We start from the raw sequence: 27,961 nt of genomic DNA on the forward strand, positions 1-27,961 counted from the left end.
GTTGAAATGTCTGAAAAATGATGTAAGGCTCATGATTTAGCAGTAGAACTGTTTTAACTCAAAATTTATGTGGCAAGTTATTTGTTAGCAAATGTTAATTCGGTGTTTGGGGATTGCTGACAGCACTAGAGCTGTTAAAATTTTGACTATATATGGCCTATTAGTCAGTTATTTGAAGCCTGATGTATGACACAATTCGGTGTTTGGGGATTGCTGATAGCACTACAACTGTTAAAATTTTGACTATATATGACCTATTAGTCAGTTATTTGAAGCCTGATGTATGACACATGAGGTACCTATATATATATTGGCTTCCGTTGTTGATAATATACAAAATATTATCACTAATGCTGTAGTGATGCTGCTGAAGGGACAAATTAAATGGTTAGGTAAGTTATCTCCCCTACTGGCTAAGTTGTCAGAAGCACTGTGGTTTGACAAGCCCTACTTACACACATGTTTAACTGTGCGTGTGGTTACCAGCACTTGTGGACTACAGTTTAAACGATCCTCTATACCCTCTTCACTGATTCTGTCAATGTGGGTTTTACAGCCATGTATTTTCACAGTAATTTAAAAAATATTTGAAATCACTTTTCATTCCATGCACTACTACCATCCTGTCTCTTAAGACTCAAAAAATTGGAATGAAGTAGATCTTCTGATGCTCACGTTGTGGTTGGCCTGTTTAGGCATTTAGGATATTGACACACAGGTCCATTTTTAAGAAAACTCGTACAATTAGTGAAATATCTGAAATTTGGTATCTGTAATGTTCATAATGAAATATTCTACACTAGATTATGCACTTTGTCTGAAACTTGCTGAGCAAATCCTATCTTAAATATAGGTTAGGACTGTATTCTTAAAATAAATTGTTAATTAAAAGGAGACACCTGGCAATAATTTAATAATACTTTTTTGAAATCAGATTGGGAAAAATAAAAAAAATCTAATATTAAAGAGGAGAACTGGTAATAATATATCATTAATTGTAGCTTTCTGTTTTTGAAAATCAAAGGGGAGACAACTGTTTACATTGTATTTAACATAAAAGGGGAGACAACTGTCAATAATGACAGCTGTCAATAATGTATTAACTGTAGTTTTCTGTTTCTGGAAATCAAAGTGGAGACAACTGTCAATAATTACATATGGTAATGATGTTATTATTTGTAGCTTTCTGTTTTTGGGAAATCAAAAGGGAGATAACTGTTTACACAGTTTTGGACATAAAAGGGGAGATAACAAATAATTCCGGTGACTATTGTTTAGATGATTGGTTAAGTATTCAGGACTGACTCATAGAAAGTTTAACTAATTTACCTGGAATTGAAACTTTATACATAAAACTCAACATTCAGAATGTCTGAATAAGGAATGTTAAATTCTCTCTTGATTTTCAGATCGACAGAAGAAAGAAAAGAAACAAAATGGCCATGTGAAAATAGATGAACGTTCATCACAGAAGTCATCTAAAAGGTAGGATGTCTTTTAGTAATAAAAAAGTATGATTGATAGAAAAAAAGACTTTCCCAAGTGGTTTGAACTATCCCAAAAACATACAGAACTAACTGTTCATTGAGAACACATGTGGGTTAATATTGCATTATATTATTAAACAGAACAAAAATCATTATGTTTTTGAATAAATTCATTACTTAATAATTTCCCCGTCAGTTCTGTTTGTTTTCTCGACCGGATTTTAATGTTAGGTGTCCATCCATATTGGAATGTTTTCGTCGGTCCTCGTGTTCTTGCGTGGTCATGCGACTGGCACGAAGGACGGCCAGAGCTAACGTATTTTGCCGTACAAACAAACATGATACACTTGTTCATCATACTTAGAAATCGAGGAAAAGTGCTGTACATTCTTCTATTTATTCATGTAGTTAAATAACGGCGTTATAAATTGGCATAAATTGACGAAGTGCCGATTAATTGACTACTTTTTTAATAATTTTGACGATGTTTACCATTTTCATAAGAATGTACAGCATTTTTCGTTGTTCTCGTACAAATACCTTCACGCTCTTATCTGTTTCATAAGTATTGATTTTGGGTAGCAAGAGTGTTAATGTTCATGCTTCATTATTGGAACTCTTCAGTGTTTTTAGTATCGAAATCGGCATATAGAAATGAACAAATGTTGATAGATGAATGCAATGGATCATTATTAATTCAATTAATTATAAACAGATGATTTCTAAAGACATAAGGTATAGTTAGAAGTTTTCGGTTGTACAAACAAGTTTGTAGATTCAACACTGGTAAAACCACCGTCCTCGTCGTTGCCATGACAGCCAATCCAAGCTGCGATCACAAATGCACTGACAAAGTGAAAGTTGAAGTCTTCTGCACAACATGCCATTTTTCTTAAAACTACATTCTTACATCATACTGATTGAGGTTGTTTTACCATACCTGATCAATTGAAATATAAGAAAACTAACAAAAACGCTAAAAAAACAGAATGAAGCCTTCGTGTCCGGCAGAGCAGACACAACACGGGATTTGTAAACAATGTGACGTCATCGGAATGTACAAGTTGCAACAATGTACAACAATGTATATTTTACATGAATACACTAATGAGCAACAAAATGGGACGCAACATTAACCCACATGTGTAATAGATGCAATAATCTGATTTAGATAGAACAAGTAACAGTAATACGCAATCACATAATACTATACTCATAAAACATATTTTATAAAGAAATAGAGGATAACTAACAGGCTAATATTTTTATATTTTTCAAAAAATATCAAAATATTAGCCCCACGAGTGAAATATATTTGGTATTACTGAATACACTGTTAGATATTCTGTTTATTACATTTTTTATCAACGAAAAACCTACCCCGTATGCTAACTAGGCCTACAGCGAAAGTTTGCATACAAAAAAAGTAGTTCCTCCTGTCCAGGTGCTGACATATATGTCGGGCTTTCTGATTGGTCAATTATTTTGGTATTTTCTAATCATTAATTTGATTGGTCAAATCAGCAAAAGTGATATTTTTCACTAGTGAAAAATATGATATTCTTCACTAGTGAAAAATATCACTTTTATAGAATGAATAATTTTTGATATTTCACTGGTAAAAATGTAATAAATTAATAATAACATAATCAATATCAACGTAAATGCTGCACCTACAAACAAACTCATTTATATACTAAACTTATTCATGTACATGGAACAAACCAACGCCTATATTAAAGTTTTTGGCATATTAGGGGTAGACTGAACTTAACACTTATGATTCCACTCCTCTCAATTCAGGCAGTGGGTAATTTGTAGCTGTGTAGAAAAGGTCTCACAGATTTCTACAACTAGTAGCAGATTACACTTTAACTGTGGGGACTTAGCGGTGACAGATTACCTGTAAGCATATCGCAATTAATGCAAAGATGCAGCTATGCAGACCATTAATTTGCATCAGGTTCCAATGCTTATATGTTACAAACCTATAAATGAGGGAAGGAATAGCACCTTATAAGTAAATAAGACTGAATTCATATAAATAAACAAGACGCAATTTTGCTATTTCCTCATTACAAATACAAAATACATTGTAAGTATTTAGTAGAAAGATTTTAAGCAAAGTTTTGTGCTAATCTGTGTTAGTGTCATTTTCATACATCGTTTTTGGGACCTCCTGGACATCGTTTTTGGTCAAAATTTTCCATGCACAAAATATACGGATAGAAGTTTTTTTCAGGATTTTCAGCCCCAAAAAGTACCTGCGCAAATTACACTGGTGCGCAAATTACACGAGTTTTTACGGTACCTCAACTACCCCTTCGACTCAGACTGGTTAGCACATTGGGCTCGAAACCAGATGTCAGCAGGGTAGCTATAGGAGGTCTGAATATCTATAAAATAATAGATAATTTTTTCTGTGGATCCTTTGTTGCAGTTTGTTGAATATAATTTCCCAAATTTTATCACCTTTTAGGTCATGACAACAGATGGTACCTTTTAATTGTTTAAAAGTGAATGTGGGGTTGGTAGTTGTTTACTGTGGTTACCTATACAAATTAGGTTTTAATTCTCAAATGTATGTCTTAAATTTGACCAATTTGCCAATTAGTTTTGACTTTTGTTTTTGCAAGCTTGCATGACTTTGACATACATTTTCTACCTTGAAATTACTGAACATCAAGATTGAACTTCAATTCCTTTGTTTAAACGAGTCCAGTATGATACATACACACCAACATGGCAACTTACAAATATCCTTTTGACAATTATACATATTTTAAGTCTTTTTTGAGGATATTGGAATTTTCAAAATTATGAACAACAGGCATGCTGGGTATTACTTTACTGGGTATTGCTAAAGGAATACATGTCTCCTACTGGCCCCTGCTAAAAATAGTAACAGTGACCTTGATCCAAAAGTGAAGTTATACCAACTTTACCAACGAACAGACAGACAGACGGATTATGAGGTTTTACTGATAATGTAATGTTTAAATTCAGGGTTACAGATTTGAATTCTCTTTCCTTAATTTGGGTGAGTGACAAGTACGCATGTATTGCTTCCATATATTGATAAATTCACTTCGGGTCTGGTGTTGACTGAAGGTATCGGTGAGTTGGTTGACACGAACAGATCAGACATTGTAGAGAATCAATATGTTATGATAAGGCTATCATATCTTTATCTCTTACTCCCATCCACAAATCATCTACCTGTCAAACAGATTTCCTAGCACACCCACACAGCCACTGACAAGCATATCTGTTGTCTCTGGCCTTCCTGGCATCGTTTATACAGCTTCAGCAGCTGATAATCACCATGCTTCTGGTCGAGTCAAGGTTAACACGGTCACAGCCATATAAGGATGTCATCACAGGTGTACAATGACAATTCCACACCTCAACAGGTGTTCTCTAATCAACCCTGTGGAATAACAATGTAGGACAGAGCTTGAGGTGTTGGGTTCAGTTTAACACAACAGTTGACATCCATGATGAAAGGATTTATTTAACCCCAAAATTATCACCTCTCTGACTGAAACTTGAACTCTCTCTGTATATATATAAGACCTGTCTATGGTAATTGTTAGTTTTGAGCTTGGAAAGCTACAGATGCTGGAGGTGCTGGTGTTACTAACGAACTTTATATACCTGTCGAGAGATCAATTGGAATGACAGCCTTTATTTCATTATCATTACTATATTACTATACTACACTGGAGCAAAATTTCATAGTGATGAGTTATTCAACAGGTATAACTTTGTCAAGATATTCAAAATTTTCAAATGGAAATTAAAAGAAAATCGGAGACTATTTCCTATCAATTGGTATACTGACAATGACTGTGTATGACAATGTCCAAAGGAATAATGTTCAAATAACAAACAGAAGCAATAACTTATTTTTGTAAGTATAATTTTAAATCATCCATCGACGTCTATTTCTTTGATAATTAGCGTGATTATGAGATTGTGGAATGGCACTTATGATTGGAGACGAAAGTATTAACTTACAATGGATCAAATTGAAACCAGTGTCTTATATATGAAAAACTGAAAAAGAGAAACTGCTGCAAAAGTGAAATTGGAACAAAAAATTTCTTTTAATTAAAGTTATTTTTTATTGACATACATAAAATTGGCATATACAGCAATAACTAGATGAAGCAGGAATATGGATTTCAGGAATATAAAAAGAACGTCATCAAATTTCTACAAAATTGAAAATTGTGCAACTTGTGGTCATCAACTAGAGAAGAAAAAAACAAGTGAAACTTTCTTAAATCTTCAAAATAACTGGACAGAGGAAAGATACAACATCACAATAGCCAAGCTGCTGCAATGAAACTGAACTTACACCAAATTGGATGACCATAACATCACTAAATGATGACCATGCTATCATTGAGTGTGACAATCGACGTTATGTTAACACCAGCAAAAGTTTACTATGTGGATGTATACCAGGACCTTTGTACAGACTACAGTTATATGTAGTCAGTCTGTCTACACATTCACCGACATTATATGAGTATGCGGGCAAGTAACCGGAGCGAAATAATCTGCTGAAATTACTTTCAGTTGTCAGAGTTTCTGACATAAATTTATTTGAGACTGACGCAGAAAAATTTGAAGAGAAATCTTTAATCGAGGCAAGAAGAGGATCCAACAAGCAACATTGAAGGTAAGATTAATAGAATTATTTTTCTCTTACCCTGTTTACCCTCTTATTTATTTAATATGAAGGTTAGAATACATCAATGCAAGGAAATTTTGACGTGACCTGATTGAATTGTCGACGTGACATCATTGTATTGTCGCCGTGACGTCATGGAATTGTTGACATGACGAAATGCAATTGTTGTAGCTTGTCTCAATGTAGGGTGAGACAAGAAAATCTCACACCTGCAAAATTGTGGATATCCCTGTCTAGGGTAAGAGAAATTCTGGTATCCAGCTAAGACCCCCCCCCCCCCCCCCCCCCCCCCCCCATGAGCTTCCATCAATCCAACAAGAGTGTTTAATATACCTGGTTATTTCGCCCAGCATGAATCTAAACTTTAAACTGAAGGCAAAAATTCAGGCTGAATTGAAGAATTTATAAACCATTCTTGGCCAACTGTAGAGGGATCCTAAACATACCCACTTTTCAATTGAATATTATTCTATACAATCACAAAAAAACATTTGTTATATATTTACAATTTTATTACCATTTCTAATTTCATAAAACAATACATTGTTTTATTTAAATCTATGCATGTGAAATAAAATCTAGATCTAAACCTAGGCCTAGTAAATTTAAAATATTGTGTTGAGTTAAATCGAGAATATGGGCTAAAATCACATGCATACTAATGATACTATTTCAATCAAAAGGGGCTAAAAATAAATCTGAACAAACAGGTAGACTCTGAGTGTTCAGAGTGCAACTGTAGCGATAATTCGGAACAGAATTTTCTGATTTTACAAACGGGGAAAACAACTTTTCTTAAAAAAACAATTTAGGGTGAATCTAAAACTGAGTGAATATGTTATTTTGTGTTGCTCAAGAGCGAAAATAACCCGAACGAAAATTACCAGATATACAGAGGATTTAAAATCTATACAAGATCTTTTGAAATATTTGTTTTTTCTTTTCTATTCAATTTTTCAAAGTTTAATTTTGTTCTGGTGTGTGATAATAATTTATACTGACGGTGTCCTAATGTTAACGCCACATGAAACTTTTAATTCTTGAATAACAATGATAATAAGTAATACTAATGCATATATTTTTTTGTGGCACAGGTCAAGATTATACACACATGCTACATGTCCTTTTAAGATAATGAAATAATCTTTCAAATCCTGGTGATATTCCACCTCCTCTAAATCTGTATTATAATAATTGTCTTGGCACATTTTGATTTTCCCGAAATTCCTCATTGACTTCCACACTTTTTTAGCCATATATTAATATAGGCATAAGCCCTGACAATACTCAAAGAAGGTTAACCAAATAGCTGTATGACTCAGTTTTAGATTCCTGACTACAAACATATATGATAATATGTAAAATTTTGTTACCATTATTATATCTAGATTCCATGGGAAAAACAAATATGAAGCTGATTATTTTCGAGATACTTTATATAAGAAATATGGTAGTTATTACGACAGTGAAATATCATTGACCAAAGGGCTGGTCTAGTTGACTCTTAAGATTGAATTGTATGACTACAAATTAGCAGGTAATACAAGAGTTACTTAGCAACGGTGAGAACAACTAGACCACAGATACTGCTATATATAGTGGAAGGTATTAGTAGAGCTTGGTTGTCACGGTGATGTCAGTGGTGTTCTGGTTCCTGAGAGATGAGTGTCGGAGGCTGTAACGTGACTACGTGACTACGTTAAACCGTTAAACCGTTTTCAGCCTCAGTGATGGCAAACATGTAAGTTATAAATACCTAGATATGAGGTGAGTGTTTTCAGAACTCGACTAGAGGGGATTAATATGAGAAATCTGGGAAATAGTTTCATAGAACATAAAACGGACATAGTGGGTGTGAGGTGGACGCAGGGTGTGAGGTGGACGCAGGGTGTGAGGTGGTCACAGGGTGTCAGGTGGACGCAGGGTGTCAGGTGGTCACAGGGTGTCAGGTGGACGCAGGATGTCAGGTGGTCACAGGGTGTCAGGTGGTCACAGGGTGTCAGGTGGACGCAGGGTGTCAGGTGGACGCAGGGTGTCAGGTGGACAAGACTGTATTTTATGTTATCTTCAGCAGGTACATGTTTTTATGGAATCGTCTTTTTATATTACATATACAAATATTGAATTGTACATATATTTGGTATACATGTTACATGTGTAACAAATCCATTTTGATACACAGTATGCTGGCGAGATGTGCAAGGAATGTTTTATTTGTTTTTCTGAATCAAATTTGGGAAGCAAAAGATTAAATAATTATATTAGTATAAGATATAAGATAAATAGGATCACAAACTGGTTCAAGTTTCCATCTTAGTTTATGAAGTTCAATGCTTTTTTTTTAACTTTGGTGTATGATAATTTACGTACAAGAAATTTTCATCCAAGATCGTTTTCAAATTCACTGATACCTTAAGTTTTTCTAGAGTTTTTAAATTCTGTGATATTTCTTTATTCAAACACCTGTATTTGAAAGAATACTATTTTCTCATTTCATTTGCCAGAATTGGTACAGAAAGCATAAAAATATATTTTTGATAAATTGTCTACATACAGTTTTCAGCCTCGTCAAATAAACAAAATGGTTGTCAGGTATAGCCATCATGGATTTTGTTGGAAGAATTTGTTGATGGAGGGTGGAATATAGTGGAACTGGACTGGGCTGAATGCCAGTGGCCAGGTAGCTGAAATGATTAGAGCGTCTATCTAGAGTTTTTGAGGTCCTGGGTCTAGTTGTTGTTTCCCTCTCCTGTACAGTACCATAGCTTCCCTTACTGCCTACAGCCTACAACCTAGAAGAAATTTCCCTGTTTTATTTTTGTAGAGATCCTGCATATTGCTGGTTTCACATCATCCCTTCCCACGAGTTATTGCTGATTTCACATTTTCCATTCCCACCAGTAATTGCTGGCTTTACATTTTCCCTTCCCACGAGTTATTGATGGTTTCTCATTTTCTCTTCTCGAGAGTTAGTACTGATTTCACATTTTCACTTCCCACCAGTAATTGCTGGTTTCACATTTTCCCTTCCCGCAAGTTATTGCTGGTTTCACATTTTCCCTTCCCATGAATTATTGCTGGTTTCACATTATCCCTTCCCTTGAGTTATTGCTGGTTTCACATTTTCCCTTCCCACAAGTTATTGTTGGTTTCACATTTTCCCTTCCCTTGAGTTATTGCTGGTTTCACATTATCCCTTCACACAAGTTATTGCTGGTTTCACATTTTCCCTTCCCACAAGTTATTGCTGGTTTCACATTTTCCCTTCCCAAGAGTTATTGCTGGTTTCACATTATCCTTTCCCACAAGTTATTGCAGATTTCACATTTTCCGTTCCCTCCAGTAATTGCTGTTTTCACATTTTCCCTTCCCACGAGTTATTGATGGTTTCTCATTTTCTCTTCTCGAGAGTTAGTACTGATTTCACATTTTCCCTTCCCACCAGTAATTGCTGGTTTCACATTTTCCCTTCCCACAAGTTATTGCTGGTTTCAAATTTTCCCTTCCCATGAATTATTGCTGGTTTCACATTTTCCCTTCCCACAAGTTATTGCTGGTTTCACATTTTCCCTTCCCACAAGTTATTGCTGGTTTCACATTTTCCCTTCCCTTGAGTTATTGCTGGTTTCACATTTTCCCTTCCCACGAGTTATTGCTGGTTTCACATTTTCCCTTCCCTTGAGTTATTGCTGGTTTCACATTTTCCCTTCCCACGAGTTATTGCTGGTTTCACATTTTCCCTTCCCTTGAGTTATTGCTGGTTTCACATTATCCCTTCCCATGAATTATTGCTGGTTTCATATTTTCCCTTCCCACGAGTTATTGCTGGTTTCTCATTTTCTTTTCACAAGAGTTATTGCTGGTTTCACATTTTCCCTTCCCATGAATCATTGCTGGTTTCACATTTTCCTTTCCCACAAGTTATTGATCAGACATGCAAAGCTATATGGGGGTCACCTGCAAGACCTGGTGGGTGTTCTCTGGATACTTCAGTTTCCTCTAAAACTAGGACCCCTTGCATGCCTCCATCAGGGCCATCAAGATTGATTAGTTGAAGTTGGCGTAATTTATTTTTTAATTGTTGTGAAATAAAGAAATTCTAAAGTTTAAGTTAATACGTGATTCATCCCTGTTTAAACTTGAAAATATTAACTGTTGATTTACTGGTAATGATGAATATATTAGGATTTTTATTAGGATTTATTAGGATAATTAATGGATGCAAGCTGGAAGCCTCTATATCCATATCAACAATATATGTACATAAAATAAATAAATGATTGATTTCCAGTATATCAATTGCTATGTTTCCTCAATATATCTGAAATGTTAAACTTTAAAATGAATATTTTTCCAGTGTTTATCTAGCATTACTTCAAAGTTGTATACAGTATCTGCATCTATAATGTGTTGCGGCAAATTATTCCATACATCTATTATTCTGTTACTGAAGAAATTCTTTCTTAATTCTAGATTACAACGTTTCTTAAAAATTTTCTCAGAGTGACCTCTCGTCCTACTAGAACTGTCCATTTGGAAAAAGTTCTCAGTTACTCTATAATCATAAAGTTTTTTAACTATTTTAAAAACATTGATAATGTCCCCTCTAGTTCTCCGATGTTGTAAAGTTGGAAAATTTAGTTTCTCTAGACGTTCCTCATATGTAAGGTTTTTGAGTCCCGGAATAATACATCAGATTTTAAACTTATTTTGTTCTTTTTTCCCCAGGAACTCTAAAGGACAGTTGAGGCAGTGTCACCGGGACAAAAGAGACATCTTTAGTTGGGTAAATCCTCATCAGTCTTCATCAGAAAGTATAACTTCACTAGGAGACACAACATACAGAGGTAGAACAAGAAAGCATTACAGCGACAGGGAAAGCGAGAGTACATCATCCCTGGAATTGTCTGCTGATTCTGACAGTAAAGAATCTTTTCTTGATGAAAAGAAACCACTGGTGCTTGATCCTGTTCACCTTGAGACATGCACCAACAGAAGGACCTCCTCAACTGAACATGTCCCCAAGTTGTCCACCGATAGGGGCAGCCTTGTGAAGGAAGATACATCACTGGAATCACTTGTTCGGTCACCTCGACAGCAGGTTTGCCGTGAGGACAGCAGCTGCTTGACTTCATCCCTCGACACATTTTCCGACATTGACTACCAACAAACCTGGGAGGAACCATGCTCAGTACACCAGGTGGTCCGGACCAAAAGGTGTCTCCGGAGCGAAAATAGCTTATCCAGTATATCAACAGGGTACTTGGGATCATTGGAAGAAACTGATACAAGCAGTATTTCTCAAGGCAGTCGTAGCTCATCTAGTGACATTGTAGGGTGCCAAGATCTAAAACCAAACCAACCATTTCCTCTATTTGAAAAACTGTTCCAGAGTGTCAGTCATCTTCAGACTTTGGCCAGCCAGACTCACGAAGAAGAACCTATGGATTCTAATTTTTGTAGTTTTGACAATAATTCTGATAACATGAGAAATGGTCAAACAGAATCTTCAAAAAGAGAAGTTTTTCTACCTGAAGATGAAGATGAATTTCCTTTCTCCAAATATACATTTAACAAAAAACCTGAAAAGGAGATATTGAGTACTTCATCAGAGCTATCGTCAAGTTCACATGACTCTGCCACAACAGATGGTTACGTCTTTCCTCAAAGACAAAACTCCTGTCTCAGTCATAGTCAGTCATATAGCTCCTTATATTCAGGTTATTCTGTCAATACTGACCATAGTGATCCAAGGTCGAGTAGCTACCCTGCAATGTACCACTCTCCCGTCCCCTCCCACCTTCTCCAGGGGGACATGTTAGGGGCTGGACTTGGCTATTCAGGTGACAGGTTGATGTCACACAGAGAAAGTGCAACAGACATGTTGTTTAATCTTGGGTTTGGAGGTGGAGACAACTTTCTACCTGACCGGTTTGCCCGAGACTGGTGTCAGAAAATACAAAAGGCTTACCAAGAGAGAATAGACCAACAGCGACTTCAGTTGTCCTATCAGCAAGTGTTTCCAGAGCAGAATCCCTGGGCTTGTTACTCTGGGGTGACATTAACCAACAAAAACAAGGCAGGTCAATTTCCTCACCTCGTCAGTCAAGTGGAATCAGCTAGTGGGCAGCAAGTACCCCTCCAGAAGACTAGAAATACACTTCAAAAGTTACACGAGTTACTACAGCCTGATTCTGGTTGTCTCAGCTCCAAGGGCAGAGATGTTAGCTCTGACAACACTGCGCTACGTTTAGGGGAAGAATCTGGTATGGCAACGAGGGACAATGATTTGATCAGTGAGAAAAGAAACAAGCAGTTTTTAGCAAATAAACAAAAATCTCTTCCATCTTACCTAGAAACTCTGGAGGAAAAGGATGAGAGATTGCTGCAGGGCAAGTACAAAACACTAGCATCTAAGGAACCGAAGTGGAGGAAGAAACTTTCCACAATTGATCACAGTGATACCAGCTCAAGTAACAGTAGTATGCCTGACAGCGAAGAGGACCACTTGGATATCGTTTTCGATGTTCAACAAAATACCAAATGTAGATCAAATGACAAAACATTAAATCCTGATAATTTTTACCAGCCCTCCTTAGGCCAGCATAATCAAATTCCAACTTCTAAAATCCTTGACAACATGGAACATGAAATTACATCAGATCAGTTTTTAAAGCAAAATCAATTTGCTAGACATCATGATAAAACAGATCAACATTTAAAACGGTTTCCTAATCCAGACCACTTATCCAAAGATGTTGGTAACCAAGGTAATGACTTGAGACTTCATCAAAGTAGGCCTAGAAAGAATACGGAGTACCCTAGTGTCCTTCACAAATCACTTCAAAATGGTCAAACAAATATCTTTGAATACCCAGATCAACAAGATCAAAGTTCCAATGGAAAGGCAGCTAGTCAAGGTCAAGGTCACGAAAGAAATAGGCTCAAAGGTCAAAGTAGCATTGATAAAGCCAGTGTGCCAAGTATTTACATCGGGCCAACCACAGAGGACTCAAGAACTGACAGTATGGAGGTGGCCGAGATTCTAGTGCAGACATCACAGGATGACACAGTTGTTGACAAATCTCAGAAGCCCCCAAAAATAAACAACCTTCTTCATGTCAATATATCTGATGACAGGATGTTGACAGTGAGTCCACTTTCCGGATCTTCTTTGTCTCCAGCGTTTTTTTCCCCGGTCACTGTAATAGAGGTTAATCTGGACAACCAAAATGACATCATGGAGGCAGAGGATGGTAGCAAAATTTTCAATCAGAATGGATTTAGTTCAGCCAACTCTCAAGATTCAGACCCAGGGGGACATACATATCTCAATGGGGGCTCTAATGCAAATAGTTGTGTTCGCAGGAATAGTTTCATTGATGCCCTGGTTTTTGAAGACTGCAGAGAACGTATTAAAAAAGCGGATACAAGGAGATCATCTCTGGACCTTAAATATAAAGATTCTGATGTCAACCAACATAGACTTCAGACAATACTAGACGCTGTCAATCAAACTAAAACGGAATTGGAAGATGTCGCATTACAGGAATCTGACAAAAATGGTTTTAGTGCAAACGTTGATTGCAATGATAAAAAATGTGAACATGACGATAATGTCAAAAGGAAAGACAATAATGATGTATGTATTCAGGCAGATGATGGCAGCCTAACACCCCTGTTACGCGAGTCAGACTTGGAACAACTTTTAAAGTGTTTGGAGGTGTTTGATGGGACGGAATACTCTTATTATCTGGCTCAGGACAGGGGCACCCAGTGGGTCAGCTCCGACGTTCATGTCTCTAGTGACTTAACTGACCTCAACAACAGTGTTACTAAGGAAACAAATCGTGACCACACAGATATGAGAGAAAGGGGTACTTCCTCATTGCCCTACAAACACACAGGTAAAGAAGGAAAAGATTCAGAAATGAATTCTTTCATTAATCTTAATACCAACTATGGAGAGTTTTCAAATACTGGAGATTTAGAAACGCAATCCTCTGTCTGGGACTCAAATGTGTCTATGGCAATGCGGCAGGCTCATTTTGGCAAGAATGAGGCTGTCACCATGGATACAGAGCAAAGAAAGCATAATATCGGTGGTGCTTTATCTAACACAAAACCTTCCAGGATTGGGCTGGCCGACAGGGACAAAGAAGGGCTTGGTAACCTTTCAAATTGTTCCAGTCAAGTTACCATAGAAACAGGGAAAGATAACTCCCCACATGTATCCGACATGGACTCCAGTGATCAGAGCGAATGTAACTTTCCTTTGTTTCGTAAGCGTGAATCTGTAGACTCTCAAACTATGAGGAAGTTCTTCTCTAGTCAAAGAAGAGACTCAATCAGACAGATATCATTGGACATCAGTACCTACAGCCAGGCTACACAGACTTAAAATGGTGTGTCTGGAAATGTGTAAGGTCAAAGGTTACAGGTCATTTAGAGTAACCTCAAGGATGGTTGTCATGACAATTTGTGTTCGGATTTCTGTGACATCCTACAATATTTCATGTTGCAGACATTAAAAAAAAATGGAAAACCTACATCAGTTAGGTGGAAGCAGTAATGAAAGTTTTTAAAACGTATTTCATAAAAGGAAAAGTACGGCATGAAAGAAATCTAGAAATACTAGCTAGCTGTAGACATTATTGATGGACTATTCTGACATTGAGTTGTTTGCTCAGATGAGGAACTTGTACTTAGTTTCATAAATCTCACATAAAATGTTTTTTTTCTCTATCTTATCATCAAAATTATTTATAAATGTAACGTAAAGAACATACATGTCTATGTTACCGTGACTTGGAGTTTATACCTGTTTTTGTGTCCATTGCCATTAGAAGCTAAAACTTTTGGAAGGTGATAAAAGTGTAAAGCATACAATTTTAAGTATTGTATAAAAAGATACAACAGCATATTCCTATTTTGAGTGTATGTGAATTTCTCTTTTTTTGAGATGCAGCACCTTTAGTGGTGTTCAACATCACTTCGTCAGTTTATTGTATCACAATAGGTCATATACATTACGCAGTGGCCGAGTGGTTAAGGCGTCCCGACACTTTATCACTAGCCCTCCACCACTGGGTTGCGAGTTCGAAACCTACGTGGGGCAGTTGCCAGGTACTGACCGTAGGCCGGTGGTTTTTCTCCGGGTACTCCGGCTTTCCTCCACCTCCAAAACCTGGCACGTCCTTAAATGACCCTGGCTGTTAATAGGACGTTAAACAAAAACAAACAAGCTTTATATGCAAAAATATAAGGTGTGTTTTTATTGAATAATATTGCGATTATAGGGTAACTCATTGCTGGAATCCACAAGACTCTGCAAAGTTAAGCCATTGGACAGCTAGTGCAGAGTATTATAGGTTTCCAATGATGATGGTAACTCTATATTAAGTTATAATGCTGCATGTTCTGACCTCTTTAAGTAATAATTCGGATGTTTTGATATCTGTCTATAAAACAATAGAGGGGATACCGACAGGGGTTAAAAAGAGATCTGAAGCCCAGAGCATCATTGTACACAACATTACGAAGATCGATCAAATTGTGGCCGATAAGGGCCCATATGTTCAGATGACCTCAATGCTTATCATGAAGATCAAAACCTGTTTCTCATGTGTTTGTTCAACAGTGTGTACAGACTGACATGAAATGATATAGCAAAAAGAACTGGGCTATCAAAACAGTGTTCACTGTTGAAGGCTTTGAAGTCTCTGCTCTGGTTTTTTTTTTTTTTTTTTTGCTGCTTTTTCCATTTCTTGAATAGTTTTAATTGTGGATTATAAAGAAAGTTCTCAAACTACACTGCTTTTTCCATCCAATAAATATATTAGCTTGGGTGAGAAGTAGGTTACTATGAGTGCAGTTGAAATTAGTTGACATTTGAGACACTCAAATATATTCCATTCAGAAACAACCATCCGTGATGGGTGCTGAGGGGACACAAGACATTTTGCTAGCTGGATTTTGATTGGTTAGTTGAAAGGTCATTAGAACATGACCCCTTACCAGCCACTATCATCAGATTGTCATAGGATGGAATAAATCATTATCTGTGACCAGAATGGTGATATTTTTGTGACATTCTGTTCTGTATAATGTGTATACAAAACTGCAGTAGATATATATCTGACCAATGTCTTTAGTTAAACACTTGAGTAAAAATTCAAAGTAAATTACGTAAGTTTGTTCAAAATGCTAAATATCTGTTAAAAGAGCTAGGAATTCTGATGAATTTGAGAGTCAAAATAAGAAAAATAAAACAAGTTTGTTCCTCCAATATTTGATGTCCTATGTATTTTTTCACAGCCTAATTCAGACCTGTCAAGTTCTCATGAACAAAATGCAGGTCATTACTCATAAAAATGCAGGTCATATAGCACTCCAATGCAGGTCATTGCACGTAACGGCATTTCACTTGAAATAAAAACAATAAAACTGAAAAAATTTATCAACATGTGTCATTTAATAAGCATTTCTATGCATACTTCATTCATTTACATGAATGTTTTACATTGTAAGTTGTTGTAGCTGTTTTTGCCATCTTCAAAACATTGGTGGAAGGTTGATAATCACAGCAATCACTTTTCTCCTGTCCCAATATTGACTATTGGCATGTCCATAAATCTTGTCACTGTTGTCATAAGTGTCTGGTCAAAATATCTTACAAGGATAACAAAGCATTTATTACATCCAAGATCATTTGATTCGTCACACAATATGGAAAAATATCCATTTCTACACTGTTCAGTAACAGAAGCACTTGCACTGGATGCTAATGCACCTTTAATCACTTGCGTACATTTTGTTTTCCCACATTTAAATCGTGAGGCAATTTCACTATCGGGGAACATTTTTTTTAGTTAATTTTGTAAAATGGTCCGCGATTGCAAAAGGGAGGTTATGTTCTGCCACAAAGTAACTAAATAAAGTCTCTGCCAAAGTAACTTTATCCTGTACAGGATCTTTACAAGGAGATACGAATGCAGAAATCGATCTAGAATCGACTTTGATTCTTTCAAGTTTGGTGTGGTAGATTGACGTGGCATGACGTGTGACATCGTTTTTTGCTCCAAAACCGATCCCAAAATTTGTATTGCATAAATTACAAAAAGCATCATGTGGATCAACGGCACTCTTCCTGATCCATGAGAAATCCTTTTCCCATGCCTTCTGATAGTTACATACATATTTTTTTCTTTTACTAGGACTGCTCACGGCAGTCGGTCCCGATAAATTTCGCTTTCTGTTGGTAGACATTCGATCGGTTCCTACAGATGTCTAACTGCGGTGTGATACATTTAGCTATCGATTATGCCTATATAGTTCTTTTTAAATAGTGAACATCATTCAGAAAACAAAAGAAAGTATTAACACTTACCTGTGCAAGCCTTCGTACACGTCATTTTTGTTGTTGTTGGATTATCTGTTCGGTGTCTCAAATTGTGTTCCTACGCGTCAAAGAAAAAATCCGAGGTAGCTCGAACGAAAACGAGATCTTACCGAAATGCAGGAGATTCAAAACACCCATCAGGAGCTATTTCTGTCTGCGGGTTATAGACCGATTTTCCGGGAGTGACCCGCAAAATGCGGGGCACTTGACAGGTCTGCTAATTGTATTATCTATGTTAATACTACTCACACAATGATATTTAAGGATTTAAATTCTTTCAGAAAGGTGATAAGGCTCATTGATTTAAATATAACAAAGAAATTAAACAAACCAAGCTTCCAGGTGTAAGGAAGTTTCAATAGACAAGTTTGTCATTCTGGTATAGAGGTCGTCATTAATGACATATTATAAAGAATGTGAGATTCTGTTGATCATATCACTTAAATTTGTGAGAGAATGCTTAGCATTGCTATTTTCTGTGGGTCCACTTTCAGCTGTTTTTTGTAGAATATAGAAAAATCTCAAAAAAACACATACCTCTCTCATGTCTGTACGTGTGCTAGAAGTGATGAGTATCATTTGACAACTTCTTTGTGTTCCAATTATTCTAAACTAGAAATGTTAATTTACAGTTAGCCTCATACCTACTGTTATTGATATACCCATCTATGGCAGACAAGTAGGCAGGCCAACAAGTAATGATAATTCATACTTCAGGTTCCTATAATTAATTCACCATTTCCCCTTATAAAAGTTATTTTGAGATTTTGTCCACCCTGGGTTTATCGTAGGGTAATTAACTATGAGTATATCTCTAGCTTTGAAAATTATGTTGTAGCTTACCCAACAATAACAAATTTTAGATACAGGAAAGGAAATAGCATTGAAAAACTTTATTTGTTGAATGATATTGATAATAAAATATACCTCTGTAGATTGTCTTTTCCTAATTTTTAAAAACTTTATTCTAAAATAATGCTAATCATTAAGATAATCATTTCTCTAAAACAATCCTATTTTTTTAGAAACTTTATTCGAAAATAATCATTAAGATAATCATTTCTCTAAAACAAGCTTTACTATTACCTAGTTATTAATTGGAATAAATAGAATGTTCTCTAAAATAATCTTCCCACTTAAATATCTAAAATATCTTCTCTGAAATAATATTGAAATGATTGCTCCATTAGTCAACCTGTTGACCAAGTCTTTCTTTAAAACAATGTCAGTTACACTCGGATTACCTATAACGTACAAATTGAAGATTTCAGTAACTACCCCTGTTGGGTAAGGCTGAACCATCGAGGGTGTCAATTGGTTCCGATCATTTGTGAAGTATAAAGTAGTTCTGACTGGTCCACACTTCAGCACATCAAGATCTCGCCGATATCTAACCCTTGATATTGTATTATCAGCCCTCTCATACCTGTTATAGGGCCTCGTCAGGGCCTGCAGGGGGGACCACACTGTATAAGGACTTTGTAATAATACCACCAAAATTCAATTTGAAGTGTCTTAGCAAATCAAGAAAAAAAGTCTGAATTCTATCACATATTCCAAGGAAAAGGTCAAATACATTCATGTTTAAACAGATTTCCCTCATTTGAAATAACTATGATAGTGTCAGAAATTTTTATTGACACCTATGATCATATGAGATTAAGGAATTCGACAATACTGAAAAATACAACATGGAACTTAGAAACTTATTTATATCAAAATTTATAAATAAAAACAAAAATGTTTAATGGCTTTAAGTCATAGAAGTCAGAATATTGATATATAAACATATATATAGATACAGTATATATAGGTTTGTATGACATGGGGCGTGACAGTTCTGTACCCCAGTACCCCAGTAAAGACCCACAGATCCCTACTCATGATAACACTCACAGGTATTGGTTATAGACTTATCCGACCCTGTATAACACTGATCACGCTTTGTCATTTAACTATGTAAAACAATTCTTTCTGAACTGTTACATTGTGATACATGGACCTGTTAATTCTGTAAATAGTTTACCGCCGTTCGAACAGTCTTGTGCTTTCATGACAAAAATAATCTTGAATCCAACATGGAGCTTCTTTCATGTGTGGTATATCAACCTGTATGAACTACAATTATGATACCAGTTTCTTGTGTGTTGTGTAAAACTCTAGTGGATATGGAAACCGATTAACAAGGCAGCAGTCTAAAGGGGAAAGTTTTCAAATGTTATAATATAAATTTAGTGATGCAGACATATCATTCCTTGGATATTCAAAAGAAAACAAAAAACAAAAATTGAAAAAATTTTCATTACTTGGATTGGATTCATATTTGGAGGATAATATTTATATAAAAACAATATGGAACAACCGGAAACTCCTGAGGTTGGAGCACGACGTCAAAAACTTATAAAAGCTCTGGAGACCATCAATGTTCTGTTCGGAAAAGCCATCAACAGGTGATATCAATTTACATAGATAATACTCCACAGGTATCATACTCAGGTGCCAGATATCTGGTATAGATTTTTACTGGCATTTCTTTCATCTTTATGTGTTATAGTGATAATTCTGTGTCTCATTTTTATAATTCTGTCAAGAGTTATTGATATAGTATCTAGTCACATGTGTCTTGCTTGCAGAGCACTGGACTTAATCATTATCGTATTGATTTTGTATAGAAATTTTTATAGTAAGGGCATGTGATGTATAAGGCATATCATATCCATACAGATTTTATATTGAATCATTTTTATCCCCGTCACATGCATTCTATACTGTGTCGAAAAATATTTATACCAGCTCTACGTAAAAGGTCACAGTTAAACTTCAAAATAGACATGTAACAAAACTCCTATATATATGTACCTGTATATATAGACACATTTACCTTTGTACTTAGGATATACATATCCACTACCTGTTATCACAATCAGGTAAAATAATTAGAAACTTGACACACTGCCAAGATCTAATTAAGCATCAGATAATTGGTTTAATGAGAGAAGCAATACACCTGGTAGATACTTCAGGATTTAACGAGGGTTTTGTCAATGGTATACCTGTGTAGCATGTTACTTACAAACAATAACCTGTCATAACCTACAATCCTTTATCCCCATTGTAACCGTGACCTATAATAGGATTGAGTTTTAAGGTTAAAGTTCAGACGATATATATGAAGCCACTATATAGAGACTCTATACATCAACATAGCGTATGATGACAAACCTGACAATGGGATAAGTAATGATGTATGTAATAAAGAATAAAACACTGTGACTAAGATGATGATGAAATAAGTACACTGTGGCTGAGATGACAATGAAATAAGTATACTGTGACTAAGATGATGATGAAATAAGTACACTGTGACTAAGATGATGATGAAATAAGTACACTGTGACTGAGATGATGATGACATAAGTACACTGTGACTGAGATGATGATGACATAAGTACACTGTGACTGAGATGATGATGATGAAATAAGTACACTGTGGCTGAGATGATGATGATGAAATAAGTACACTGTGATTGATAACAATGAAATAAGTATACTGAAGTGATGATGAAATAAGTATACTGTGACTGAGATGATGATGAAATAAGTACACTGTGGCTGAGATGACAATGAAATAAGTATACTGTGGCTGAGATGACAATGAAATAAGTATACTCTGACTGATAACAATGAAATAAGTATACTGTGACTGATAACAATGAAATAAATATACTGTGGCTGTGATGACAATGAAATAAGTATACTGTGACTGAGATGACAATGAAATAAGTATACTGTGACTGATAACAATGAAATAAGTACACTGTGACTGATAACAATGAAATAAGTACACTGTGACTGAGATAACAATGAAATAAGTACACTGGCTGAGATGACAATGAAATAAGTATACTGTGGCTGAGATGACAATGAAATAAGTATACTGTGACTGAGATGACAATGAAATAAGTACACTGTGACTGAGATGATGATGAAATAAGTACACTGTGGCCGAGATGACAATGAAATAAGTACACTGTGGCTGAGATGACAATGAAATAAGTATACTGTGACTGAGATGACAATGAAATAAGTATACTGTGACTGAGATGACAATGAAATAAGTACACTGTGACTGAGATGACAATGAAATAAGTATACTGTGGCTGAGATGACAAAGAAATAAGTATACTGTGACTGAGATAACAATCAAATAAGTATCCTGTGGCCGAGATGACAATGAAATAAGTATACTGTGACTGAGATGACAAAGAAATAAGTACACTGTGGCTGAGATGACAATGAAATAAGTATACTGTGACTGACATGACAATGAAATAAGTATACTGTGACTGAGATGACAATGAAATAAGTACACTGTGACTGAGATGACAATGAAATAAGTATACTGTGACTGAGATGACAATGAAATAAGTATACTGTGGCTGAGATGATGATGACATAAGTATACTGTGGCTGAGATGACAATGAAATAAGTATACTGTGACTGAGATGACAATGAAATAAGTATACTGTGACTGAGATGACAATGAACTAAGTACACTGTGACTGAGATGATGATGAAATAAGTACACTGTGACTGAGATGACAATGAAATAAGTACACTGTGACTGAGATGACAATGAAATAAGTATACTGTGACTGAGATGACAATGAAATAAGTATACTGTGACCGAGATGACAATGGAATAAGTATACTGTGACCGAGATGACAATGGAATAAGTATACTGTGACTGATAACAATGAAATAAGTACACTGTGACTGAGATGACAATGAAATAAGTACACTGTGACCGAGATGACAATGAAATAAGTACACTGTGGCTGAGATGACAATGAAATAAGTATACTGTGACTGAGATGACAATGAGATAAGTATACTGTGGCTGAGATGACAATGAAATAAGTATACTGTGACTGAGATAACAATGAAATAAGTACACTGTGACCGAGATGACAATGAAATAAGTACACTGTGACTGAGATGACAATGAAATAAGTATACTGTGGCTGAGATGATAATGAAATAAGTATACTGTGGCTGAGATGACAATGAAATAAGTATACTGTGACTGAGATGACAATGAAATAAGTATACTGTGGCTGAGATAGCAATGAAATAAGTATACTGTGGCAGATAACAATGAAATAAGTACAATCTGGCTGAGATAACAATAAATAAGTATACTGTGGCTGAGATGACAATGAAATAAGTATACTGTGACTGAGATAACAATGAAATAAGTACACTGTGGCTGAGATGACAATGAAATAAGTATACTGTGGCTGAGATGACAATGAAATAAGTACACTGTGACCGAGATGACAATGAAATAAGTATACTGTGGCTGAGATGACAATGAAATAAGTACACTGTGGCTGAGATGACAATGAAATAAGTATACTGTGACCGAGATGACAATGAAATAAGTATACTGTGGCTGAGATGACAATGAAATAAGTACACTGTGACTGAGATGACAATGAAATAAGTATACTGTGACTGAGATGACAATGAAATAAGTACACTGTGACTGAGATGACAATGAAATAAGTACAGTGACTGATAACAATGAAATAAGTATACTGTGACTGAGATGACAATGAAATAAGTATACTGTGGCCGAGATGACAATGAAATAAGTATACTGTGACTGAGATGACAATGAAATAAGTATACTGTGGCTGAGATGACAATGAAATAAGTACACTGTGACTGAGATGACAATGAAATAAGTATACTGTGGCTGAGATGACAATGAAATAAGTACACTGTGACGGAGATGACAATGAAATAAGTATACTGTGGCCGAGATGACAATGAAATAAGTATACTGTGACTGAGATGACAATGAAATAAGTACACTGTGACTGAGATGACAATGAAATAAGTATACTGTGGCTGAGATGATGATGAAATAAGTACACTGTGACTGAGATGACAATGAAATAAGTATACTGTGGCTGAGATGATGATGAAATAAGTACACTGTGACTGAGATGACAATGAAATAAGTATACTGTGGCTGAGATGATGATGAAATAAGTACACTGTGACTGAGATGACAATGAAATACGTACCTGCGGAGTTGTGATTACATTATTGTGAAATACACTTGATGGAAAGTCAGTGAGATAATTAGTTAGAGTGATAATGGAATAGATATAGGCAATGATTATACCAGGTCAGAGGTATAAATATAGGTAATGCTTACCCCTGACCTTGTCTACCCAGCAGTTAGCTCTACACTAGTGTCACCGCCTGCTTTAATGTGTGACATCATGTGAACATCGCGATTCTATTAAATATAGAATATGATGGTCATGTTCATGTTTGTGTAGAGGAACTGGACTCCATTATCAGTGATGATGGTCATGTCCATGTTTGTGTAGAGGAACTGGACTCCATTATCAGTAATGATGGTCATGTCCATGTTTTAGTGTTGTAGAGGAACTGGACTCCATTATCACTAATGATGGTCATGTCCATGTTTGTGTAGAGGAACTGGACTCCATTATCAGTAATGATGGTCATGTCCATGTTTGTGTAGAGGAACTGGACTCCATTATCAGTAATGATGGTCATGTCCATGTTTTAGTGTTTTAGAGGAACTGGACTCGATTATCACTAATGATGGGCATGTCCATGTTTGTGTAGAGGAACTGGACTCCATTATCAGTAATGATGGTCATGTCCATGTTTGTGTAGAGGAACTGGACTCCATTATCAGTAATGATGGTCATGTCCATGTTAATATGTGTATAGAGGAACTGGACTCCATTATCAGTAATGATGGTCATGTCCATGTTTGTGTAGAGGAACTGGACTCCATTATCAGTAATGATGGTCATGTCCATGTTTGTGTAGAGGAACTGGACTCCATTATCAGTAATGATGGTCATGTCCATGTTTGTGTAGAGGAACTGGACTCCATTATCAGTAAAGATGGTCATGTCCATGTTTGTGTAGAGGAACTGGACTCCATTATCAGTAATGATGGTCATGTCCATATTTGTGTAGAGGAACTGGACTCCGTTATCAGTGATGATGGTCATGTCCATGTTTGTATAGAGGAACTGGACTCCATTATCAGTAATGATGGTCATGTCCATGTTTGTGTAGAGGAACTGGACTCCATTATCACTAATGATGGTCATGTCCATGTTTGTATAGAGGAACTGGACTCCATTATCAGTAATGATGGTCATGTCCATGTTTGTGTAGAGGAACTGGACTCCATTATCACTAATGATGGTCATGTCCATGTTTGTGTAGAGGAACTGGACTCCATTATCACTAATGATGGTCATGTCCATGTTTGTATAGAGGAACTGGACTCCATTATCACTAATGATGGTCATGTCCATGTTTGTATAGAGGAACTGGACTCCATTATCAGTAATGATGGTCATGTCCATGTTTGTGTAGAGGAACTGGACTCCATTATCAGTAATGATTGTCATGTCCATGTTTGTGTAGAGGAACTGGACTCCATTATCAGTAATGATGGTCATGTCCATGTTTGTGTAGAGGAACTGGACTCCATTATCACTAATGATGGTCATGTCCATGTTTGTGTAGAGGAACTGGACTCCATTATCAGTAATGATGGTCATGTTCATGTTTGTGTAGAGGAACTGGACTCCATTATCAGTAATGATGGTCATGTCCATGTTTTAGTGTTGTAGAGGAACTGGACTCCATTATCACTAATGATGGTCATGTCCATGTTTGTGTAGAGGAACTGGACTCCATTATCAGTGATGATGGTCATGTCCATGTTTGTATAGAGGAACTGGACTCCATTATCAGTAATGATGGTCATGTCCATGTTTGTGTAGAGGAACTGGACTCCATTATCAGTGATGATGGTCATGTCCATGTTTTAGTGTTGTAGAGGAACTGGACTCCATTATCACTAATGATGGTCATGTCCATGTTTGTGTAGAGGAACTGGACTCCATTATCAGTAATGATGGTCATGTTCCTGTTTGTGTAGAGGAACTGGACTCCATTATCACTAATGATGGTCATGTCCATGTTTGTGTAGAGGAACTGGACTCCATTTTCAGTGATGATGGTCATGTCCATGTTTTAGTGTTGTAGAGGAACTGGACTCCATTATCACTAATGATGGTCATGTTCATGTTTTAGAGTTGTAGAGGAACTGGACTCCATTATCTGTATAGGTGTAGAGGAACTGGATTCCATTATCTGTATAGGTGTAGAGGAACTGGATTCCATTATCTGTATAGGTGTAAAGGAACTGGACTCCATTATCTGTATAGGTGTAGAGGAACTGGATTCCATTATCTGTATAGGTGTAGAGGAACTGGATTCCATTATCTGTATAGGTGTAGAGGAACTGGATTCCATTATCTGTATAGGTGTAGAGGAACTGGACTCCATTATCTGTATAGGTGTAGAGGAACTGGATTCCATTATCTGTATAGGTGTAGAGGAACTGGATTCCATTATCTGTATAGGTGTAGAGGAACTGGATTCCATTATCTGTATAGGTGTAGAGGAACTGGACTCCATTATCTGTATAGGTGTAAAGGAACTGGACTCCATTATCTGTATAGGTGTAGAGGAACTGGATTCCATTATCTGTATAGGTGTAGAGGAACTGGACTCCATTATCTGTATAGGTGTAGAGGAACTGGATTCCATTATCTGTATAGATGTAGAGGAACTGGACTCCATTATCTGTATTGGTGTAAAGGAACTGGACTCCATTATCTGTATAGGTGTAGAGGAACTGGACTCCATTATCTGTATAGGTGTAGAGGAACTGGACTCCATTATCTGTATAGGTGTAGAGGAACTGGACTCCATTATATTTATAGGTGTAGAGGAACTGGATTCCATTATCTGTATAGGTGTAGAGGAACTGGATTCCATTATCTGTATAGGTGTAGAGGAACTGGACTCCATTATATTTATAGGTGTAGAGGAACTGGATTCCATTATCTGTATAGGTGTAGAGGAACTGGATTCCATTATCTGTATAGGTGTAGAGGAACTGGACTCCATTATATGTATAGGTGTAGAGGAACTGGATTCCATTATCTGTATAGGTGTAGAGGAACTGGATTCCATTATCTGTATAGGTGTAGAGGAACTGGACTCCATTATATGTATAGGTGTAGAGGAACTGGATTCCATTATCTGTATAGGTGTAGAGGAACTGGATTCCATTATCTGTATAGGTGTAGAGGAACTGGACTCCATTATCTGTATAGGTGTAGAGGAACTGGATTCCATTATCTGTATAGGTGTAGAGGAACTGGATTCCATTATCTGTATAGGCCGGTGTAGAGGAACTGGATTCCATTATCTGTATAGGTGTAGAGGAACTGGATTCCATTATCTGTATAGGCCGGTGTAGAGGAACTGGATTCCATTATCTGTATAGGTGTAGAGGAACTGGATTCCATTATCTGTATAGGCCGGTGTAGAGGAACTGGATTCCATTATCTGTATAGGCCGGTGTAGAGGAACTGGATTCCATTATCTGTATAGGTGTAGAGGAACTGGACTCCATTATCTGTATAGGTGTAGAGGAACTGGATTCCATTATCTGTATAGGTGTAGAGGAACTGGATTCCATTATCTGTATAGGCCGGTGTAGAGGAACTGGATTCCATTATCTGTATAGGTGTAGAGGAACTGGACTGGGCTGATCGTGGGTGGCCAGGTGGGGAGGACCCTAGGTTTCGGTCCTCGTTTGGTTGTTATATTTTTTCCTTCTCGTTTACCTTTGGTGTTGGACTGTCCCACAGATTGTGGTATAGGGTCTTGTACAGTACGGTTAGCTCACCTGGCTAGAATGTTCGTCTAGGGTACTTGACTCTTATCTGGTTATCATGTTTTCTATCTCCCATTACAAATGTATGTTACTTAGGATTCTATTTCGGACTTACGGAGAAATCTGTGACAAACATGAACAAAATTATCCAAGAGTTAAAGCCATTACTGTAGGTATATAAATAAATGTTTTGCCGCTAGGTTTGTTTAAAACAGATTTCATATCCCTAGCTCCGTAACTGAAATGATTGAAACATTACACTGGCGTCCCCTTATAGACGCAGAACATACTTCAGAGTCTTAATAATCTTTTGTAATAAACCCAACAGATCTCTTAATTCCAGCAGATACAAGAACCAGGTCTTCTCACCGAAACACTCATGCTTTCAAACAGGTCAGATATCCAAAAAGACACCTATACATTTTAGTGTTGTAGAGGAACTGGACTCCATTATCAGTAATGATGGTCATGTCCATGTTTGTGTAGAGGAACTGGACTCCATTATCAGTGATGATGGTCATGTCCATGTTTGTGTAGAGGAAC

The 27,961-nt window shown here is 36.5% G+C and overlaps 2 protein-coding genes across 10 annotated transcripts in view; both read left to right on the plus strand.

Moving 5' to 3' along the window:
• The window catches only part of LOC117332479 (anucleate primary sterigmata protein B-like), a 118,774-nt gene that overhangs the window by 52,572 nt on the left and 38,241 nt on the right, over nucleotides 1–27,961 (plus strand). For 8 of the 9 annotated variants that reach the window (XM_033891396.1, XM_033891397.1, XM_033891395.1 and 5 more), the window contains 2 exons: nucleotides 360–392; nucleotides 1,410–1,485. In XM_033891396.1, coding sequence (XP_033747287.1) covers nucleotides 360–392; nucleotides 1,410–1,485 — 109 coding nt within the window. The remainder of the gene's footprint in view (nucleotides 1–359; nucleotides 393–1,409; nucleotides 1,486–27,961) is intronic. The other variant, XM_033891401.1, reaches the window with a different exon arrangement.
• Nucleotides 5,111–15,222, plus strand: LOC117332481. Its single transcript, XM_033891404.1, has 2 exons — nucleotides 5,111–6,177; nucleotides 10,918–15,222. The coding sequence occupies exon 2, from the start codon at nucleotides 11,633–11,635 to the stop codon at nucleotides 14,588–14,590; it is 2,958 nt and encodes a 985-aa protein (XP_033747295.1). The 5' UTR covers nucleotides 5,111–6,177; nucleotides 10,918–11,632; the 3' UTR covers nucleotides 14,591–15,222.

The sequence above is a fragment of the Pecten maximus genome, chromosome 8 (assembly GCF_902652985.1).
Source record: "Pecten maximus chromosome 8, xPecMax1.1, whole genome shotgun sequence".
NCBI classification, from domain to species: Eukaryota; Metazoa; Mollusca; class Bivalvia; order Pectinida; family Pectinidae; genus Pecten; species Pecten maximus.

What these genes read in the sequence shown, in the direction of transcription:
- LOC117332481 (XM_033891404.1), top strand. Translation starts at nt 11,633, where the DNA reads ATGGATTCTAATTTTTGTAGTTTTGACAATAATTCTGATAACATGAGA.